At 36.7% G+C, this 21,705-nt stretch overlaps 1 protein-coding gene and 1 pseudogene across 1 annotated transcript; one reads left to right on the plus strand and one right to left on the minus strand.

Moving 5' to 3' along the window:
* Positions 1–12,875: 12,875 nt before the first annotated feature.
* LOC126609049 (protein NRT1/ PTR FAMILY 5.2-like) lies at positions 12,876–14,640 on the plus strand (annotated as a pseudogene).
* A 164-nt stretch (positions 14,641–14,804) lies between these two features.
* On the minus strand, positions 14,805–21,370 carry LOC126606404 (protein unc-13 homolog). Its single transcript, XM_050273785.1, has 5 exons — positions 20,530–21,370; positions 17,278–18,162; positions 16,604–17,050; positions 16,330–16,516; positions 14,805–16,199 (listed from the first exon to the last, which is right to left on the minus strand). Exons 1-5 carry the CDS (start codon positions 21,112–21,114, stop codon positions 15,220–15,222), a joined length of 3,084 nt encoding a protein of 1,027 aa, XP_050129742.1. The 5' UTR covers positions 21,115–21,370; the 3' UTR covers positions 14,805–15,219.
* Between the last annotated feature and the right edge of the window lie 335 nt (positions 21,371–21,705).

Below are 21,705 nucleotides of genomic sequence, written 5' to 3' on the forward strand. Positions count from 1 at the left end.
GGAAGAGAGAACATCTCAGAAAGGGGCAAACACAGAAAATAGGTTAGAGAGCACACTGCCTTTAGCCTTTTTGTATATTCACCATTTAGAGTGAAACAATATCAACATCAGTGTGGACGTAGCCCAATCATTAGGGTGAACCATGATACATCTCGTGTTCTCTACTTTCTTGCAGATTCACGGTCGGATTTACGTTGTTCCAAGGCCCATCCGGTTTTGTGCATCAACACTCTATAACATGGAAATAATTGTAAATTAAAGAGTTAAAATCTACAGAACATCCATGCACCTCGAAAAATACCGCATAATATACGCAAGTGACTGACAATCACTTTAACTCGAATGATCAGATGAAGCTTAATTACACCAACACTATCAAATTCAAAGCCAAGTTCAATCAAAGCTTCTTCCTGATGGCTTAGGGGTGGTTTGGGAGTGAGGTGCTTAATAAAAAGCACCCATGAAAAAAAGCTGTGAGGGTTTTAGGTGTTTGGTAAACTGAAAAAAAAAAAGGGCTTATTTTGGAAGCTGCTGTGAGAATAAGTTGAAATCAAAGGAAAAAGCTGAAGCTGCTATTTGCAGCTTTGGAAAACTGGCTTTTTTTTCAAAGCACATGGAGCTACAGTGCTCCTTTAATGAAAAGACCCACTATCAAACTGCTTTTCTTTCCAAAAGCACTTTTACAAAAAAGTTTACCAAACACTCTGTTGATTTATTTCACAGCCGCTTATTCTCACAGCACAGCCTCTTTTTCTCACAGCAGCTTTTTTTCAAAGCACAGCAATACCAAACCAGCCCTTAGTTACTTCTGATGATTCAAAATTAACATATTTACTGATGAAATCATAAACTCTTTAACGTGAGTAATTAAAAATAGGACCTATTGAAGTAATTTTTTATTCAAACTCAAGATTTTAGGTGTAAGGGAGAATGCTTATGTGTTCTTGATGGTCTAATGTTGTTGGATTTTAATGTTAATCCACATTCTAGAAGCTTAAACTTTAGAAACTTAGTTGAACACACTAACAAAATTGATCACACTTTTTATAAATAGAGTTAACATCACATCTAAATACCTGTAATATTTTTTACCGAACGTTCCCAAACTAAATTATCAATATTGATTCAATTATTTATGCAGATACATGATCACATGTCACTAGCAATGCACATAGCAATCATTCTCATATATATATTTGTGATATTCTAAATCCGAATCATGTACGTGGTGGATATACATACATACATACATACATACATACATATATATATATATATATGTATATATATATATATATGTATATGTATGATTTCTTTGCGTTCTAAATTTGTAATTGATCTTATAGTGAGAAAGATACATTACATATGACATCATTTGATATATCTCTTAATTGTATTATAATACGTCTATAGTTGAATGATTATAGTTAAACCTATATATATTATGCAAGTCATTTTCTCATGTCCCAGATCGGCAGAACTTTGTTTAGGCTGGCTACTTTACAAACTAACACTACCAAACAACGTGATTATTATATAAAACCTATAAACTAATGATTTTCACCACCATATTCTTTTATTAAATACCTGGTGTTTCTTTATAATCGAGATTTTAATTTTTATTGCCCCGCCGATTGGTTTCGGGATTTGGAATCTTAGCTTCCCTCTGTTACGCAACTGTGTTATACTGAACATGCGCAAGGAACCTGCTGTCATGCATGCTTCATCAATGATTTTTAGTTTAAGGGATGAGTGAGATATTTCTTTCATCAGAAACAATAGTTTGATATATTATTGATTAATTAAATAAATACAAAGATGTTTATTGGGTTCAATGCTTTAGTAAAGAAAATGATTTGGGGTGAATTTGCTCAAACAAACAAAAACGACTACTACATGCATGAGATTACAAACACCACCCGTATTAATATGTATACAAAATGATAGATGTAGCATATATGTATGGGTGACTACAACATGTTATTGTGGAATGGCGAGGTCACATATAGTCATCGAAAAGAGTAATACCACATAAAATCTTCGTTGGTAGACAAGCACGCACAACTCATCGTTCAAGGTGAAAACAACATCTAGCCATCGCTTTAGCGCGACAAAAAACAACAAATTGCCCTACACCAAGAAAGGACCCACCAGTCTACTCATCAAGCCACATATACCCGCAAACTCATCGCTCAACCAAATTTGAAACTCAACGTTGCTAAGCCGCCATATCTATCATGCCAAAGGTGGTGGAACCAACAAAATCAGTCACCGAACATTTTGTTTAACAGAATTTAACGGCTATGACGAAATTGATGACCAAGTCAACACATAAAGGACGAAATTGACGAGCTTGAAACATAAATGACCAAAGTTATAAGTTAGTAAAACATAAAGGACCATTTGTGATTTAAAAAAAAACCAAAACAAAACCTTCTCTAAATGTATCTTGGAAAAAAAGTGTAACATTACGTTAACCAAAAAAAAAAAAAAAATTGTTAGAGACCTTTAAATCGAGTTAGATTTGGGCCTCAGTGGAAACAATCAGCTCCCTTGGTTCGTTTGCGGCACCAAGCCCTAAAATACATTAGAAGAATTAGCATGTCTTGGGAAACATTCCAGATGAATTAATGTCTCCGATTAAGAGCAATGATTGAATAATTACAATAAATAACTACCTAGGTGAAGCGTGGCGTGAAGCTAAAAGTTCATTGGTTTAGCGTGAGAGATATACTGTGCTTGCTTGCATGGTTTAAGGATGACTAATCTAGGGTTTCTACTATTTTGGTGATTTTCTAAGGACTAAGGAAGCTTATAGGAAGACTCATAATGAAAAGAAAGTTAATCCCTAAAAAACTAGGGTTTCCTGCGCTTAGAGTAAGCTTTCTCTACTTTGTGCTTTCTTGCCTTAGTTTGTTCTCTCCCTCCTCCTTATTGTTGCTTTAATATACTGACTTCTTTAATTTATAGGTGTAGGCAGGATTCCTCAACTCCAAGTTCTGATTAGGGAACCCCTTGATTTCCTCTCTTCTTCATGTTTTCCTACGTCTTCTCCTTCTCTTTTCATGGTTTCAGCTATAACGCTCTCTTTTGTATATGTTGCAGGAGGCTGGTAGCCTCGTGGAGCCTAGGTTGATTATGCTGCCCAGAGTTCCTTCTTTTGGCACCAAGTTCCACAAACAACTCCATCGTTGTCAACGCTCTTCTCTATTTTCTCTCTAGTTTTCTTATATGAGCTTGGAGGGAAAAGTTCTTTCTATGCGTATTAATGAGGCGCGCTACTCGAGACCAAAATGTGATCTCGTTTTGGATTCAGTCAGCTTAGCTTTGGGTTTTAGTTGTTTCCTAAGTGTCCTATTTGGTTTGTTAGGGAAAATGGATAAGTGGGGCATTTCTCTTTCAAGCTTTCCCACGTGGAATTAAAATTGTTAATGCTCAAAACTATTAAGGCTAACAAATTGGTGGATCAAACGTTGGTCATTGATGGACTTGGGCTTTGCAAATGAATGATAATAGACACAAGATTGAAGTGGTTCCCCTCGAAGTTAGGGTATATCCACTGAGTTCCTTATATATATGGAGAACAAGGTTACAAGTAGCGGTCGACTAGAATAGTATAATTTCCCTCTCAATTCCTCTTACCCCTTCTAAGGACTATTCGTCCTCTTTTTATAGGCCTTCCTCTAAACCTTCAGCCTCTGGATTTGAATTTATCACCTTATTTGCATTTAATGCGCCCAATGCATAAAGTAGACCTACTAGTTGTCCCTTTGTTCTTTGGTCGATAGGTGGCAATAAGGGGACACTGGAGTAGACCTTTTTGTTTCCTTTCTTGGGATGACACGACCGAGCACCTTGGTCGGCCTTGAAGTTGGTAGGGACTTAGACCTGAACATTTCTCCTATCAGCTTTTGTGTCCTTTCATAGACCTCCGTTCCTTATCTAGCCGTCGCCACATGGCTTGGAGTTGTCATCTGATTATGTCTACCCCTTCTATTCCTAGAAACTCGTGCCTTTAAAATTGTCAGTGGCTAACTAGCTCTCCAGTGCTCGAAAATAACTTTATAAGGACGTGCTTGGCTTGATTGTTGACAAGACATTTGGCGGCCAAGGGGTCCCTGAAACGCTCAGCTTCACCTTTCCACGCTCATTGGCTTGAATTTTGGTACTCCCAAGCAGCCCAAAATCCTCTACAATCTTAATACTACATAGGCCCAATGAACTCCATAATCATCCACACAACAATCCCCTTGACAAGCCCTGTTACGAGGCTTGAGCCCACTCTAGCATGCATGATTTATTATCACATTAATAATGATATGGATTGACACGATAATATGCATGATTTGTATGGGTCTGGTACGAGTTTACAAATATCTAGTTTGTAAATTATTATTTTATTAACGTGGCATGATTATAAATTCACATATCCCTCGCACTTTTTGCATGAATTTAAGCTTGGCTTGTGACGTATCCACAACGATTGGGCTTTAGACTTATTGGTGAAGTTTTTCTTTACCCTAACAAGTAGTAATATTACTTGTAAAACAAATATATATATATATATATATATATATATATATATATATAATAAAACCATCACAACTTTTTTGAACATAGGAGCTATCTCACCAAACATTTGTTACAAACCTATCTTCTTCCTATGTAGTTCTGGTACCACATGAGGTGCTAGCTTTTTTTTTTTTTTCTCGCATTAAACAATTCCCCAAAGCAAAGTCGGTGGCCCCTGACCCCTATTAATGTTATGTATGGATAGTTGTATATAAAGTCCCTATTAAAGCTAAGTAAATTCTTGTATGTGTTCTTTCTTTTCTTCAACAAAACCCAAACGAAAAAAATGACTACTTTTGAGTATATTTTAGGGAACAATCTCATTCTACACTCCAAACTATCTATATTTGGAAAGAAAAATACATTTGTAAGGAGTGTAGAATGAGATTTTTGAAGTGCTAATAACAGTTCCCTTATTTTATAGAGTAAGGGTCTCGTATAACGTTTTACAAAAATAACTTTTGAAATGAAATTATTATTTGCATTTCAAAAATTTAATTGTGCACTTCTCCTAAGAGTAATTTGCTTTCTAAATAGTAAATATAGAAAGTTAAGAGTACGCCATTAGATTTTTAGAGTGTTAATTACAATTTCCATTTTGAAAAACAAAAACAATAAATATAGTTTTGTATTTTTATAATATGAAAATGCTTCTAGCGGCCTGGATATTAGGGCTGGGTTCGGTTCTTATCGGTTCGGTTTTTTGCCAAAACCGAAACCAAACCGAAATTTCGGTTCGGTTCGGCCCAAATTTTTTTCGGTTTTTTTCGGTTCGGTTTTTTTTTCGGTTCGGTTTCGATTTTTTTTCGGTTTTTTTTTTTTTTTTCTTCCTCCAAAAAATGCAAAACAACCACAAAATCCTGAATATATTCAAGCATTTCAACTACTTATGATCAAGCAATTACAAAAACATATTTACTTCAAGGAAATGTACAGGATTCGAAATTCTAAAACTTTAAAATTTGCAAAATCATGAAATAATTCAACAAATTAACTGATGCAGATCAAAACAAAAAAAAAAAGCAAATGGGTTCGTCTAAATGTCATAATCGGACTCCAATATCACATGCCCAGTGCCCATATTCAAATTCATAGTCAAGTCCACAATAGATCTAGAAAATTCCAAAACATATTCAGAGAAAAATACAAACTTTTCCACCTTAAATTACATAAATTTCAAATGGGTAACCATAAAATTAAAAACCCATAAACTGAAAAATAGATAAAACCCACAACCTTTGCTGCAGCGATATCGCAGTGATCGTCGCAAGCTCTTACAATTCCTCTTTTCGTTGGGTCTCGAAAGGGGCGAGGGAAAATCATTGTTTGGAAGAAAGAATTCGCGAGGAGGACAAGAGAAGACTAGAGAGAGTGATTTGGAGGAAGAGAGGAATGAGAGGGAGAGAGAGAGAGAGAGACTGAGGAAGCAAGCAAAGAGGAAGCCGCGGTGGGGAGAGAGAGACTTTGAGATCTGAAAATGAAATGGGAGTGGGACACACTGAGACGGCTAGGGTTTTAAGCTTAAGAAATTTTATAAAGCATTCAATATAAGAAACCTATAAATAATATATTGGTACAATTATAACAATAGAAAGCCTACAGTCAAGTTGGCTTACAACACCTAAACCCAACCTACAGGTCAGGGGTTTGAACCCTGATGCTAACATATTTTTTAGTATTTATTTATATATATATATATTTTTTCGGTTCGGTTCGGTCCGGTTCGGTTTCTGGACCTCAAAAACCGAAACCGAACCAGCCAGATTCGGTTCGGTTCGGTTTGGCAGTTTCGGTTCGATTTTTTTCGGCCTCGGTTCGGTTTGGTTTTCGGTTTTTTTCGGTTTTCGGTTATTTGAACCCACCCCTACTGGATATGATACAAGTGAAGTAAGAATAAAACGGGGAGCTCTAGCCTCTAGCAGTATAAGCCAAAGGAAACAAGCAAGCTAGGGATAATGGAAGGTGAGGAATCTAGGCAAAGGAGGGTTGATGAGTATACACAAGATGGGACCGTGGATCTGAAAGGAAACCCCGTCCTTCGATCCAAGAGAGGGGGATGGACTGCTTGCTCTTTTGTTGTTCGTATGTTTTCTTTCTCTTCTCTTAACTCTCTCATGCTTCAAAGGATTATAGAATCTATTTGTCTTAAGTTATTAGTTGGTCAGCGCTCGAAAATCTCAGGTCCGGCCCGGTGATTCCATACAACTTGGAGGGGCATTTCAAACCGAGGTGTCCCTGTGATGTTTTAGTGAGCATGAGTAATCGACACAGACTCAGAAAGTATGTTAGAAATAGTTATTTCTATAGTGATATTTCTCTTTTTAATGTCCGAAGAGAATCCAAATTAAGCTAGGATTGTTCTTCACCTTTCTTCCATTAGCAGTGCTTTACTACTTTGGAATAACCTTCAATACTGGTTATTGGTTGACTGGCTCATGAATGAGTGTCTACCCACCACCCAACCAACACCTATATAGCTCAGTACCTTACTTTCATATCAACTACATTTATTAATTAAATTCACAATATTTATTTTGCCCATACTATTTGCATCGAGAAATGATTTTTATATATTATTTTTCTCAATGTTTACACATTTATGTTTGCTCCTAAAATTTGGATTGAAAACAAAAATGTGCTAAAGTAGGAAAAAAAAGTGCAGGGATCATTTTTCTTTGCATTACACTGGTCGACCCATCTCTGTCTCTCTCTCTCTCATACACAGCTAAATATATGCACATACATTGCAAGACTATAAAGTCAAAATGGGTACACCAATATATCCGAAATTCTAAGTTAGATTGTCTGCTAATATCGCTTGTATCGCTTGTATCATAAACAAACACAAGAAACCTCGTACCCGCAATACATATATATACATATATATATATATATGTTTGTCATAGACTCATAGCTTTGTCACATGTAGGATATACAATCCTCTTTTATATATTTGCTCTTCTTTCATTGTCCGGCGACATTCATCTTCATGGAAAGTACAACTTGATCTTACCCGACAAGTTAAACCTACAATTACTTAAAAATGAAAAAGGCACACTAATCAATCTTAGCCACGGAATCAACAAGTAGATCTCGCTCCCTTTCCAGATATTTAAAGATAAATTGCCTTAGATATTCAAAGAAAGTTGTTACTGGCAGTCACATATTTCAAAAAATAAAATAAAAACTTGCTACTTAAGATGTTTATTTTGTCTTCGGCTGTCTACACAATCAGTCAAAACACGCACATCCATTAGCATACTCGAGATCAGGATCCTCTCTAGATCCTCTTTGCGAAGATTTTAAGAATCCTCATATTTTATCCGTTCATCGTACATCGTACAGTCAATGTTTATTATGTACTGTTTGTGTTTAATTTTAAATTAAAAAAATTCAAAATGACTTTTGATCCCACAATGTACAATGAACGGACAGGATGTGAGGATCACTAGGATCCTCCGGTTGGGATCCAAATCCCTGAAAACAAACCCTATGTAGACAATATATATCACATGCACCGGATGCAAATCGAGCTCTTATACCAATTTGCCTTCCAACCTCTATCAACTAGTATTTTTTTAGTATGCACGGGTATTGGATTCTTGGCCGATAAATTTGTTTGTTAGACCTTTAACTGCACATTTGGCTCTCTATTTAGGGTTGGATTCGGTCCGAAACGGTTCGGCTTTTTGCTAAACCGAAATCAAACCGAAATTTCGGTTCGGTTCGGTTTGATCTTTTTTTTTTCGGTTCGGTTTCGGTTTTTTTTTCGATTTTTTCCATGATTTTTTTTTAAACAAATCTGCAACAATTAGAGCATTGAAGATGCAGAAACTTTTGCCTCAAATAAATACGAACTGGGACGATTGGCCATGGATCTGCAACGAACCCCTGTTCGAACATTGAAAAAATTAAAAAATCGAGTAACACAACTGAATAACCGAGTTCAGGAATTAGGGTGTATCGACTTGTTGATATTGCTTTCAGATAAAGTACTTTTTAAGAAGCTATATTAAACCCTATATGTACACATATACAATTATAAGCAATATAACTATTCTAAACTAGATTAAGGGAAAGGATGAGGGTTTGAACGTGTGACTCTATCAATTGAAGAGAAATACCCTATTCACTGCGGCAACATCCACCACTAGCTAGCTTAACATTCCATTACATATAAAAGTCTCATTATATCAAATGTTCAGCCATTCAGTCTTACATTAACTGACTGAATTTAAATCATCATTCACTTGTTTTCATTCAAGATTCGGATTAGTATGGTAGGAATAATAACCCATTACATGTATATTATTGGAGTTAATTTGTATAATAACGGGGCATTTAAGTTTAAAATGAATGTAGAAAATGAACTAGCTAGTGCAATTTTGACCTTAGAGATAATGGAAGTGCGTTGAAGTTTGAAGGGCATACGTACCGATAGGTAGATTAGGGAAGCGATGAGGAATGTCCAATAACGACCGAGATGAGCATCGGCGACATATGCACCCAAAATAGGAGTGATCCAAATGGTGCCAACCCAATTGGTCACATTATATTAGCAGACGTGACAGTGCCTTGATGAAGCTTCCTTGTCAAATACAAGATCAAGTTGGCCGATATTCCATAGTATGCCATGCGTTCGAACACCTCATACACTGCATGAAATATATTATAATGTCATCAAACCAAAACAATGGGGAAAGTAAAAGGTTACACACACAAAATTCAAATCATATCTGAATCTCATGATTGGTGGGCATATTGCATATAATAATAAAGTGCAAGTTGGGTACGTATGGGTATTGATATGCGAAAATTATGTTTTTGTGTATGGCGTACTTTTAATAAATGAATGGTTGGTTGTGCAGCTAATTAAGGATCTAGCAATCAAGAATTTAGTTGCGAAAAGAATAGTGATATGTGACATTTTCGTATGCTTCGGTGTATGGTATGCACTTAATAAATAGAGATAGGGATGGGTTTAAAAAATCGAAAACCGAAAAAAATCAACAATCGAACCGAACCGAAGCAAAAAAAAAAACCGAACAAAAACTGCTAAACCGAACCGAACCGAATCTGGCCAGTTCGGTTTCTAATATTTAATGCTTTATAAAATTTCTTAAGATTACAAACCCTAACCGTCACTCACTTCCAATCCCATTTCAGTTTTCCCTTTTCTCAAACACACTCTCTCTCCCCTCCGCTACTTCCTGTCTCCCTTTGCTTCCTATATTTCTCTCTCTCTCTCTCTCTCTCTCTCTCTCTCTCCCCTTCCTCTCTTCCTCCAAATCACTCTCTCTCTTTGTGGATTTCGACGGTAGCAAAGATGAGAGCCAAACCACAGTGGCAATGGAGCAGTCCAGTGGCACAATATGGGACTGATGGGCAGTTGACGGCGGACGAGGGCAGCCATTAATCGTTGCAGATCCATGGATAATTTTTCAAGTTTTGTTGAGACTATTTACTTTTCAAGTTTTGTTGCGTCTGTTGAATGGATAAGTTTTGAGCTTATATATTTAGTGTTCCAGTATCTCATTATCTTCTATTCGCATTTTTAGTATTGCTGATTCACTTTAAGTTTGTTTACTTGCTGAGATAATGCAATATGAGTTGGGATGAAATATTTTAGTGTCAACTTACGTTGCCATAAAAATGTTTATGTTGACAAATCCAACTCTATATGATATATTACCAAATCAAGAATCAGGATCATATTTCAACTTAACCAGAATTTTCAATTTATATGATTCATTTTTTTTTTCACAATCTAGGCAAGATCCAACTCTATATGATATATTACCAACCATGAAACTAGATCATATTTCAAATAACGATTCACTTGATGAGTGATTCTTATTTTAACTCTATAACAAACCTAACAAGTCAACTAATTTTTTTTTTTTTGAACAAATGATATCATCTACACTAAGGTGGTGGAGGGCGTGGGTTCAGCCTCACAATGAGCTAGCAATAATATGGTTCAAATTCACCTTTGGCGATAATCGAACTTAAGAGCTCTCACTTACAAGTGAAGATGAATAACACTACACCGTAGTACTAAGTACAAGCCAGACAATTCTAGAAAGAAACTATTTCCAATTATTAAGTAATTTAATATAGAAAATCCCGTTTTTCAATATTAGGTAATTATTAGTTAGGGTAGAAAATTACAACAGCATTCATGCTCCAAATTTCTCTATATTCCATTACAACTTGTATAGCATTGACAGGTATTTTCAATGAACCCTTAATTATTTTGAAAAAAAAAAAACCTTAATTATGTTCGTGCAGAACTCACGATCAGACCAAAACCAATTAATTGATCAATACATAGTTAATCACAATTTAATTATTAATTACGGACAATCTTACAAAATCTCATGCACGCAAGCCAAATTAGATAATTATTGAGATTAATTAAACTTCAAACTTTGGATATATAGATGGAGAACTCATGAATCTCGTTGGTAAAAAAATGCTTGGATTATTGGTGTATGAAAGTTTGACTTGGAAAATCTGTTTTTATAAGGATAAGGTACGTAGTAGTAGGAACACGTCCTTGTTATCTAGAGTGTTGAGGTCACAACTTGACTTTGCTATCTTCAATTTCTCTGGCCGGCACTGGTCCAAGTCTACGTGTATGTCTACATCTACGTCTTTGTCTACGTCTACGTTCTAGTCCCTTTATTTTTTGTCAGTCGGAGATAATTTCATAATAAAAATTACGAAAAAGAGAAAGTATCTTAATATATAAGACGTCACTTATCCGAAAATAACTTATGTAAAATGAATTTACTATGATATATGGTCCTGATTTACTAAATAGTTTGACATGTATTTATACATGTCATCATTTATTACAACCTGATACCACAATAATAATAATCTCGTTCAATATAAGTTATTCTTCATTTATACTTGCATTGCATGAGTACACAAAACGTTACTTATGCATACACATATAAAATGCCACTTGGCCTTACATATACCTAGTAGCATTTCTCGTACGTTTCTCTTGAGTGGCTATGGTCCAAATCTAAAACCATTTTTTTTTTGTCCAACTCTAAAACCCTAACCCTAGGATACATGTGTGAGGAGGATAATGTTAGGCCATCTCTAATTGTGTGGCTATGTTTCGCCACTATGGCGTACTGGCGTACTGGAGTACTAAAAGTATAGTAAGTTAATGAATAATATAAGGCTATCAAAAAGTTATAAATCTAAGCATTTTGATCTTTTCTATCAAAAGCAAAAGCCTAAACAATCAAAATGGGCCGTCAATTTAATTGTGTCCGTTTATTATACATCGTATGGTTAATTTTTATCAAATATTTAATTTTAAATAAAAAAATTAAAGTAATTTTTTATTTCATGATATACGATGAACGAATACTATTAAAAAATTACTGAAAATGATCTTCACAAAAAATATCAGGATTCGCACAAAAAGAATTATTCTCATTCAAATTACCCAGCTATTCCAGACAACTTTCCACGTGATGGGTCCCATGTACAGTGCTGGTCCATTCCTATTTCGAGTGTCAAATATAGCAAGCCGGTAAGATTTGGTCAACGAAATGGACTAATTTTTGCTAATATATATTTGTTTTCAGTAATCTCACCGATCTCATTTGTTTTTTTTTAACACTTGAGTTATGGAATCAATATTTAAAAATAAAAGATCATCTCATCTTTGAAACAATCGTCAAAGAATAGTATTTTTGGCAGATGGAAAAGCATAATGGATCAATTAGACATTACAATATCTGGTTGGGGCCACTTAATATTACAGTCTGGCATTTTTTTTCATTTATAAGTGAGAGATTCTAGGTTCGAATCTTGCCAAAAACAAATTTGAACTACATTATTGCTAGTCCATTGTGAAGCTAAGTCCAATCCTCCTCCTTAGTGTAGAGAATATTGTATGTTAAAAAAAAAAAAATCTAAATTCATCCAATGTAGTTTTTTCCTAAAAAAAAAAAACAATCAACGATCGATATTAGTTCATGACAGTTGGATTATCTCATTGAATACCCTAATTAATTAGTTAGGCAACAATTTTTACGTGTGTTTGAATTATTGTTAGTAATGTTATTATTCTACTTAAATTATACACGTATATTTGTTTTTTTTTTTGTTTCTTTTAATAACATACACTAGAAGTAGAACATTCAACCATGTCGTTCTTCACACTATAACAGTAGAATACTAACTACGTGGCAATGTTTACGATACATGTTTATGAATAAAATTACACAGGAAATATGCATGTTGATTAGCAAATTTTGAATATTTTGCAGGGAATGTCTGTATTAACCCTACCAGTTTCACTCCCTTCCCTCAAACCACCTCCCTGCAAGATCCCCATGTGGAAAACTGCAATAAGGCCTCCACCCTCCATTTAGCTGTGTTTTATGGGGCCCTCTACACTCTTGCCATTGGAACAGGTGGGACCAAGCCCAACATCTCAACCACTGGAGCAGACCAATTTGACGATTTTGAACCCAAGGAGAAGAACCATAAGCTTTCCTTCTTCAATTGGTGGATGTTTAGCATCTTCTTCGGGACGCTGTTTGCCAACACTGTGCTAGTCTACATTCAGGACAATGTGGGCTGGGCCTTGGGATATGGGCTTCCCACTCTTGGGCTTCTCATATCTATTTTGATTTTCTTAGCTGGCACACCATTTTATAGGCACAAGTTGCCAAGTGCAAGTCCCTTCACAAGGATGGCTAAGGTCCCAGTGGCTGCGTTGAGGAAATGGAGGGTGACTCTCCCTAGTGACCCTAAGGAGCTCGATGAGTTTAACTTGAAGGAGTACGCAAAGAAGGGAAATTTCAGGATTGATTCCACCCCAACCCTAAGGTTTGGGTACATGCATTTATGTTAAACAATTACTTATACTATCTAGACTACTATTAGGGACTGAACTACACGGAGGGCTAAACGAGCTCCACAAAGACCCAATATACTTTTTATCTTCTAAACTTTCGTGTGTGAAGATACCTGTTCAACTTAACTCTAGCTTAGCACAAACTTCTAGCCTAACAACACCGCCGAGTCCTCCCACATTGCTGTCATCCTGGTTACGTCCCCAACTACCACATTAATGTGTACACTCATGCAGGTTCCTCAACAAAGCTGCTGTGAAAACAAGCTCAACTAGTCCATGGATGCTATGCTCAGTAACCCAAGTAGAAGAGACCAAGCAAAGGCTAAGAATGATTCCAATCTTGGCAGCCACATTTATACCAAGCACTATGATTGCACAGGTTAATACCCTATTTGTCAAACAAGGCACAACCCTCGATCGATCACTCGGAAGCTTCAAAATCCCCCGTGCAAGTTTAGCCGGATTTGTGACGCTCTCCATGCTTGTAAGCGTCGTGCTCTATGACCGGTTCTTTGTCAGGATCATGCAAAGAGTGACCAAAAACCCTAGAGGAATCACTCTCCTCCAAAGAATGGGAATTGGAATGGTCTTCCACGTTTTCATTATGGTCGTTGCATCTCTAACCGAAAGGTACAGGCTTCATCTTGCAAAGCAACATGGAGTAGTCGAGAGCGGAGGACAAGTTCCCATCACTATATTGGTTTTACTTCCTCAATTTGTGCTTATGGGAACAGCTGATGCTTTTCTGGAGGTTGCGAAGATTGAGTTTTTCTACGACCAAGCACCTGAAAATATGAAGAGCCTTGGGACTTCTTTTGCCATGACCACTTTAGGAATGGGAAACTTTATTAGTAGCTTCCTTCTTTCGACAGTTTCTCACATCACCAAAAAGCATGGCCACAAAGGATGGATTCTGAACAACCTTAATGCTTCTCATCTCGATTACTACTATGCATTTTTCGCGGTACTAAACGTCTTCAACGTTATTTTCTTCTTGTTTATGACTAAGATGTATGTGTACAAGGCTGAAATTTCAGATTCGATAAAAGTGCTCACGGAAGAATTGAGGGAGACGACGTACAAAGCATCCAATGAAGGTGATTCAAGAAAAGGTCGAATAACAAGTGAGTTATGAGACAGAAATTGAAGATAAAAGGGTAAAGGGTGACCTTCTTGATTGTTCTCAGCTTTGTGTATGTTTGATTGTATTATAAATCGTCAATGAAATGGGAAAGAGAAAATATAAATGTTTCAAATGCTTGCAAGTATCTAACTACGAATACAGAAGCTGAAATATATATCAATATATATGCGCGAGTGTGTGTGTGTAAAAATTAAATAAAGAGAAGAACAGCTTAAATATCTTAACATATCTTAACAGAAACAGCTCTTGAATTTGTTTAGGTTTTGCAGACAAATAATGGTGTAAGTTGATTTGTTTTGCAAAAAATGAACTTCAGAAACTCCATTTGAGCGCAACGGCTGTGGTACAATACAGCTTGTCCCAATCGGGCATGAGGATTAACAACCAATACCTACAAATAACGATGACAAATTTGTACAATCATCTCTCCATTGCGATCCCCAGCAATATATTTGGTTTGGCATTAAAAGTTCAGTAGACTTGGATACAATGCGCCCCCTCACTTTTGCCTCAAATGTTTCTTTTTTCGTTACAATGCCAGAAGTTAGTACTAGAATGCACCGCAGATACAAACACATTGATTCCGCATGTACATGAAAAATTAGTCCCATCATCTCCTCTTCGCTAGCTGGAATGTCCTTTTCAAGAATTGGTTTGCTGCTTTGTCATTCCTGTGGCATAACACCCTCAATAATGTGTTTGGATCTGATCTGTTCCACCGTCCTGTTGTCGGAGGCATTGGCAGCCTTTGCCCTGATCCCACAACTCCAATCCCGCTTGATTCGCAAGTCACAATGCTGAAATCCTCCATTAGTTGTTCAGTACATTGCCCCATCAGCTCTATCACCCCTTCTGTTGTCTCTGCCTCATGTTCCACCACATCCTTGGTTATCAACCCTTCTCCGCAAGTGCAAAAAATACGCTTTAAGCTGTCGAAATCTTCCTCAATCATCTCATGGTCAGTTCGATAAAACACCCGGGAGCTTCCTCCAGCAACCAAAACCATGAGGAATGCTTCGAAAGAGGCCCTCATTACTTCCTTGATTGCCAAGGCCTGCGCTTTATCTGTGAGAATTACTCCCAAGAGAGTGAGATTCTGCTTGAGAATTCGTAACGCAGGTCTTATTCTTGCATTGGCTACATCACCAACATAGAGGCTCTCATAGAAGACTGAGTTTGAGTCGAGAAAGATCAAGCGGTAGGCAGCTACTTCTGAGACATGTTGGCAGGCAGATTGGATGCCTGATTGTGCAAGTTCGAAGTAGGAAGAGGCGTTGGTTTGACTCTTGCGGTTATTGGCATGACGACTTCGAGGTGTTGTAGGAATGATGCGAGGTGAGAGGGAGAGGTTTTTGTCAAGAGAATGAAGGTGGGAAAGGAGATGGTGCAAAGTGTTTAGGCGGATGTAGAGGCGTTGTGTTCCTCTACTCGTTGATGGGCGAGGATGGTGACCTTCATTTGTTCCGTTTGGGTGAAAGTCTTCTGCTCCAACGCTACAAGGGCTAGCTTTTTTCCACAGCTTGAGGAACTTCGAGTCTCGATTGCATCTTGTTAGAGGAGGAAGTGTGGGGATATAACTCTGTTTCGAACCTGAGAAAGGAATATACTTTGATCAACACAAAACGTCACAAGAATCTTAAAGTTGTACCGAAATATAACATGGCATAAATTTATTTAGAAAAAAAATTACCGATCCCTAATATGAAATAACGGCTCTTACCACAAGACGCAACAAATGAAGTATACTCCTTGAAGACATGCTCCAACCCATCAGCAAGATCTTGAACTAAATCTTCAGTAATTCCTATCGGAATTTGGAAGAAGTCATCCACGGTTTCCTTGGCCAATTTCATTAGCTCCTCAGCTGATTGCGCATAAGGTTCCAATTTGGACTTTGGATTCCATGTCTGCAACACAAATACCTTGTTCACTTAAGCTCAAATTCAAACATAGATTTTTATCAAATGCAGTTATAAAGAAAGCGTAAAACATACCTCGCTTTCTTTCGCTCGGTGAACACACTCTTTCCCTCTCTTTAATCTCTCATGAATCCATTTTTTCAAGAGGTTCATTATGATGGAATCAATTTCGTACGGAACCATCTCTCTAACAATTGCTTTGCCGCCATCTTCGCACTCAGCAGAGTCCTCAACCACCATTTGGAGCAGAACCTTTTCTAGTTTTCCTGCCCTTTGCAATATCTCAACTGTATCACCTGAAAGCGTGGAGACCCCATTTAGGTATTGCTTCAACACAGCTCCGTAACAGTTGTGAAGTGTCACGGCCGCGACACCAGCTGCAGTTGTGTGCCACCTCTTGAGTATGGGACTGAAGCTTTCCCTCTCTTTCAAGGCCAACTCCTCTGTCTCTTTAGCTAACTGATGCAAGGTTTCAGTCACGGCATCTTCTGCCACTTCAGTTACATTCCCAGCTTCCATAATCTACAGAAAAAATTGAAGATGAGAAGCATATCACAATTACATTTGTACGGTGCAATGGGAAATGCCTATTGTCACATTGGCCTGTTATTTTACCAAATTGTGAAATCGTGTCTAGTCCTGATTTACAGTTTGATAACATAACATGCCGGTTATCTGGTAAAAGAACATTACTCGTATATAATAATAAGTAGCGTGTCAAAGAAGCAAATGGGCTGCAGCATATTAACCTTTGCAAAAGCTTGTTTCATTGAAGATCGAATGTAGTAGTCCACGCGGTCACCGGAGTTGTCCACCACCTTTATTTCACCTTTCCCTCCTCTTCCCCTCTCTGTGATTGTAACATCTTCACCCAAGATCTTGGAGGATGACAAGGCCAAAGGGAGAAGGTTCTCAATTTGGCCAACTGTCCCTCTTTGGAAATAATCATGGTACCGAAGCAATTTCTTCTCCGCCCACCCCTGCATTGAGCTCAACACCGAAGACAAAATCTTGACATACATAACCTCCCTATCCGGCCTCTTGGCATTGTTTGCCACTTCTGCAAGCATAGCATGGGCAGCACACAAAAGGTCGGCCTCAATCTGTGCGGTTTGCACGTATTGCTGAAACAACACCCATGTAAAGCACACATTGTGTATTGGCCTAGTGATCCCCAATGTCGACCATGTCTTCTTCATCAGCTCGAGCATTTCATCGACTTCATCTAATACTAGTGTCTCGTCTCTGATGTCGAAGACTGATTGCAGGAGAGCAACATAGAGGTGGATGTTGAGGGGGTAGCCATCAGCCCAGTGACAAACATCTGTTGGAGTTCCGTTGGAGCTACGCCACGATAAGGAGACTACAGAGTTGCAAAGGGTTCTCATGGTGTCTGAGTTCTTTCCTGTGTCTATGGCTTTGGTGTCACCCGCTCTGATGATCTCTCTGAGACGCAAAGCGAATGTGTTGGACTTGGCTAGTGGGATTGAAGGGTGGAGAAGAAGACCGGCTTCAAGGATCTTGAGCTGCCGCTTTTGCCAGTAATGGTACTCGTGGGAGTCGTTGAATTCGGATGGCTTTAGGTGTCGAAGGAGTTCTAGTGGGAGAATTATGGTCTCTGCTCGCCTACCCATCTGTGATCATATATTAGGGAGGACATGATTAATTACCGACCAAGATCAATGTCAATGAAGTAGTGCTACATGCATGATGCATCATACTTTCCGACATTGTAAAATTGTTTGTACCATATTTACAGATCAGGTCACAAGTCATAAAAGTAATGGTTTATATAATGAGTTTTGAAGAAACTACGAGATTTTAAAAAAAAAAACTTCGGAATATAACATTCTCATCCATTATTGTTTGTTACAAGTCAAATTAAACAAGATGAGAATGAGAAACCAAACTTTTACTTTGGGATTCAGAACTTCATGTGTGATTTTCATGCTTATTCCCAATTTTCAAATCCACAAACAAATCCTTACCTTACCTTTTAAAATTGAGTAACCCTATATCTTGTTAATTCATTAGATCGCTTTGTGTTAAATTTTATAATTTACATTCATTAATTAATGAGTCATTTTGGTTGCGGTCCCTAATCAACCTAATTGTTAGACTAAAATCTTGTTTGTTTAAATATTTTGATCGAGGTCCTTAACATCATTTAAGAGATTTAACTCATACATTATGCATTTAATGTCCCACAAATTATAAAATTTAAACAAATTCAAATAATACTTTCAAAATATAATAAATACTTAAAAATAAATATTAAAGTAATATTGTCCTTCACAAAATTATAGCAAGAAAATAATGTACCCACATAATTATTAACATATTTAAAAAAATAATTACTGATACATTACATAAAATAAAGGAGAAATTAGGTTCTCATCCCTCTTTTTACTACTCCATTGATTAAAATCTTATTCCTTTTCAATTTTTTATCAAGATCCTTGGGTATTAATAACATCATTAATTATTTCAATAATAATTTTTTTTTATTTCTAAATATATTCATTTAATGTTAAAAATGTTACAATTAGTATATTTATATTTATGACTAAGTTTTTTTATCAGATATTTTTAGTTTTAGTTTGTACCCATTTTCAATTTGTAATTCTTTTTTAATTTGTACCAATTTTATTTTTATTTTTAATTTGTACCCATATATTAATTTCTTTTTGTGCCCATATTTTTTAAAGTTTATTTGTATTTGTACCCATATTTTTTTTATCTGTACTTTTTATTTTGCTAAATGTACCCGTGCTAATTATATGCACCCATTCATGTAAAACTTTTAAATCTAAAAATGTACTCATTCTTAAATATATCAATTTGTTATATGTAAAATGTACCTTTTTTCATATAAAATCTATTCAATTTTTTTCTAATCCATTTTTAAAGTTATATGGGTACATTAATTCTTTTTTCTTTGATTTTAAAATGTATCCATGTCAAGTTTAATCTAAGAAATTTACTACTGTTATTAAGCCTAATATCTTCTTCTTCTTCTCTTTTTGTGATTTTGAAGAATGTACCCATGTTTTGATACAATAATTTTTTTGGATAATTTTGATGAATGTACCCATGTTTATATATATACACACACACAATAGTATATTTATATTTTAATATTTTTAATCCCACAAATTATGGTTTTTTATTTAAAATCTCATTTATATAAACAACTAAAATTTCTAATTTTTAATTTAAAAAATATAGTAACGTACATAGAAATAAATTATCACATTAATTTCAGGGACCTCGATCAAAAATTAAAAACCAACAAGGTTTTAATCAAAGAATATTCATAGCTAAGGACCATATCCAAAGTCTCCCCAAAATAAATATATATAATTAGCATGGGTACATTTAGCACAATTGAAAATGGGTACAAATAAATTTAAAAAATATGGGCACAAATACAAATAAAACTTTAAAAAAGATATGGGCACAAAAAGAAATTAATATATGGGTACAAATTAAAAATGAAAAGAAAATTGGTACAAATTAAAAAAGGAAAACTAATGAAAATGACTTGAAAACTTTGAGTTTTAAATATAAGGACAAAATAAATGGTAAAGTGAATAGTACCATGATTGACTTTTTAGTGTAAAAATGTGGTTTTTCGTTAAAGTGAACAGTACCATGAGCTTTTCGTTAAAATTCCCAATTAAAAAGGGTTGTAAATTAAAAATGGGTATTGACTAATAAAAATATATGATAAAAAATTTAGCCATACATATAAATATACTAAAATGTAACATTTATAATACTAAATGAATATATTTAGAAATTAAAAAATATTTTATTATTAAAATAATTAATGACATTTATTAAAACTTATGGACCTTGATAAAAAGTTGAAAAGTAATAAAGTTTTAATTAATGAAGTAGCAAAAATAGGGATAGAAATCTAATTTCTCCATAATTAATTATCATGCATTTAGCACATTTACATGCATGAAGATATCAAAATTGAAATGAATACGTACTTGGCCTACTAGGGTCCTCATGAGCGTCTTCCGCAGCCGATTATCGCTGCCTTCCGTGACCCTCATCTGCTGCCTCATAATCTCGGCGGATGTCATTGGCCGCCTCGGCCTTGAGGGCGGCAAGGTGAACGACATTCCGGGGGAGCCACCACTATTTGATGCGTTCGGCGAGGAGGGACTTGACCATCCACCATTTCCGGCGCCCAACGCCATCCTCCTCGACGGAGACCGCTTCAGCATCTTCAGCCCGAGCGCCCGCTTCACCCTGCTCGTCGGCGTTGTCACCACCCCATTTACCTTCGACCCCGATCCGGACCCGCTCCCCTCCCCACCATTACTATTACTGCTGTTGTTATCGTGGTGGTTGGAGTAGAACACGAGGGCGTTCCGTCCTCCAAATCCAGGGGAAGAACGACACGCGGTAAAGAAGATCTCGTACGCGGTCTCACGCACGTCATCGCGGTCGATGCCCTCAAGCTTGCCAAAGGGCCAGACGAGGTCGCGGTCACAGTCGTGGTAGTCGGGACGGGGTGCGAGAAGGGAGCTGCAGAGGGACTCGCGGCGAGAGTGGTGGTGGGGGCCCATAGCAGCGAGGGCGGAGGTGGATGAGAGAGAGGGAGATGATGTAGCGGTCGGAAGTCAGATATCCGGCGGGAGAGACAAAGCGGGCATTTCTCTTAAAAGAGAGGAGAACAAGGAGGGTTGAAATAAATTAGGGACAGATGTGATTGGTTATGCTGATGACAGCGGAGCGGGTTTGTGAGCGAGAGAGAGAGAGAGAGGGGACCCAAATAGAGGATGTGGGTTGGAGGGTTGTCTGTGTGGAGTGTTGGGATATCGATCGATCGATGGCTTTCCCAACGCTGTTGTGCGAAGAAAACGAGAAGCAATGCGACATAGATAGCAAAGTCGATTCCGAACATTTCTGCTGCTTGTGCTTCTTAATTAATTATTATCTTTTAATTTAATTAATTAAATTCTGATTTGTTTTCGTCTTGCCAGAAAATTGTTTTTGCATTAGTAATCACTATCTGTTTTTGTGGAAACATTAACTTTTAACTAATTTTCGTGTCCTTTCTGTTTATGTGTTTTGCTCAGTTCCACTTGGCAAGCGATGATTTTATTGGTCAAGTGTGATGAATATGGAGTTATATGTTAGGGTAGTATTATCCACAC

Source organism: Malus sylvestris, chromosome 16 (assembly GCF_916048215.2).
Source record: "Malus sylvestris chromosome 16, drMalSylv7.2, whole genome shotgun sequence".
NCBI classification, from domain to species: Eukaryota; Viridiplantae; Streptophyta; class Magnoliopsida; order Rosales; family Rosaceae; genus Malus; species Malus sylvestris.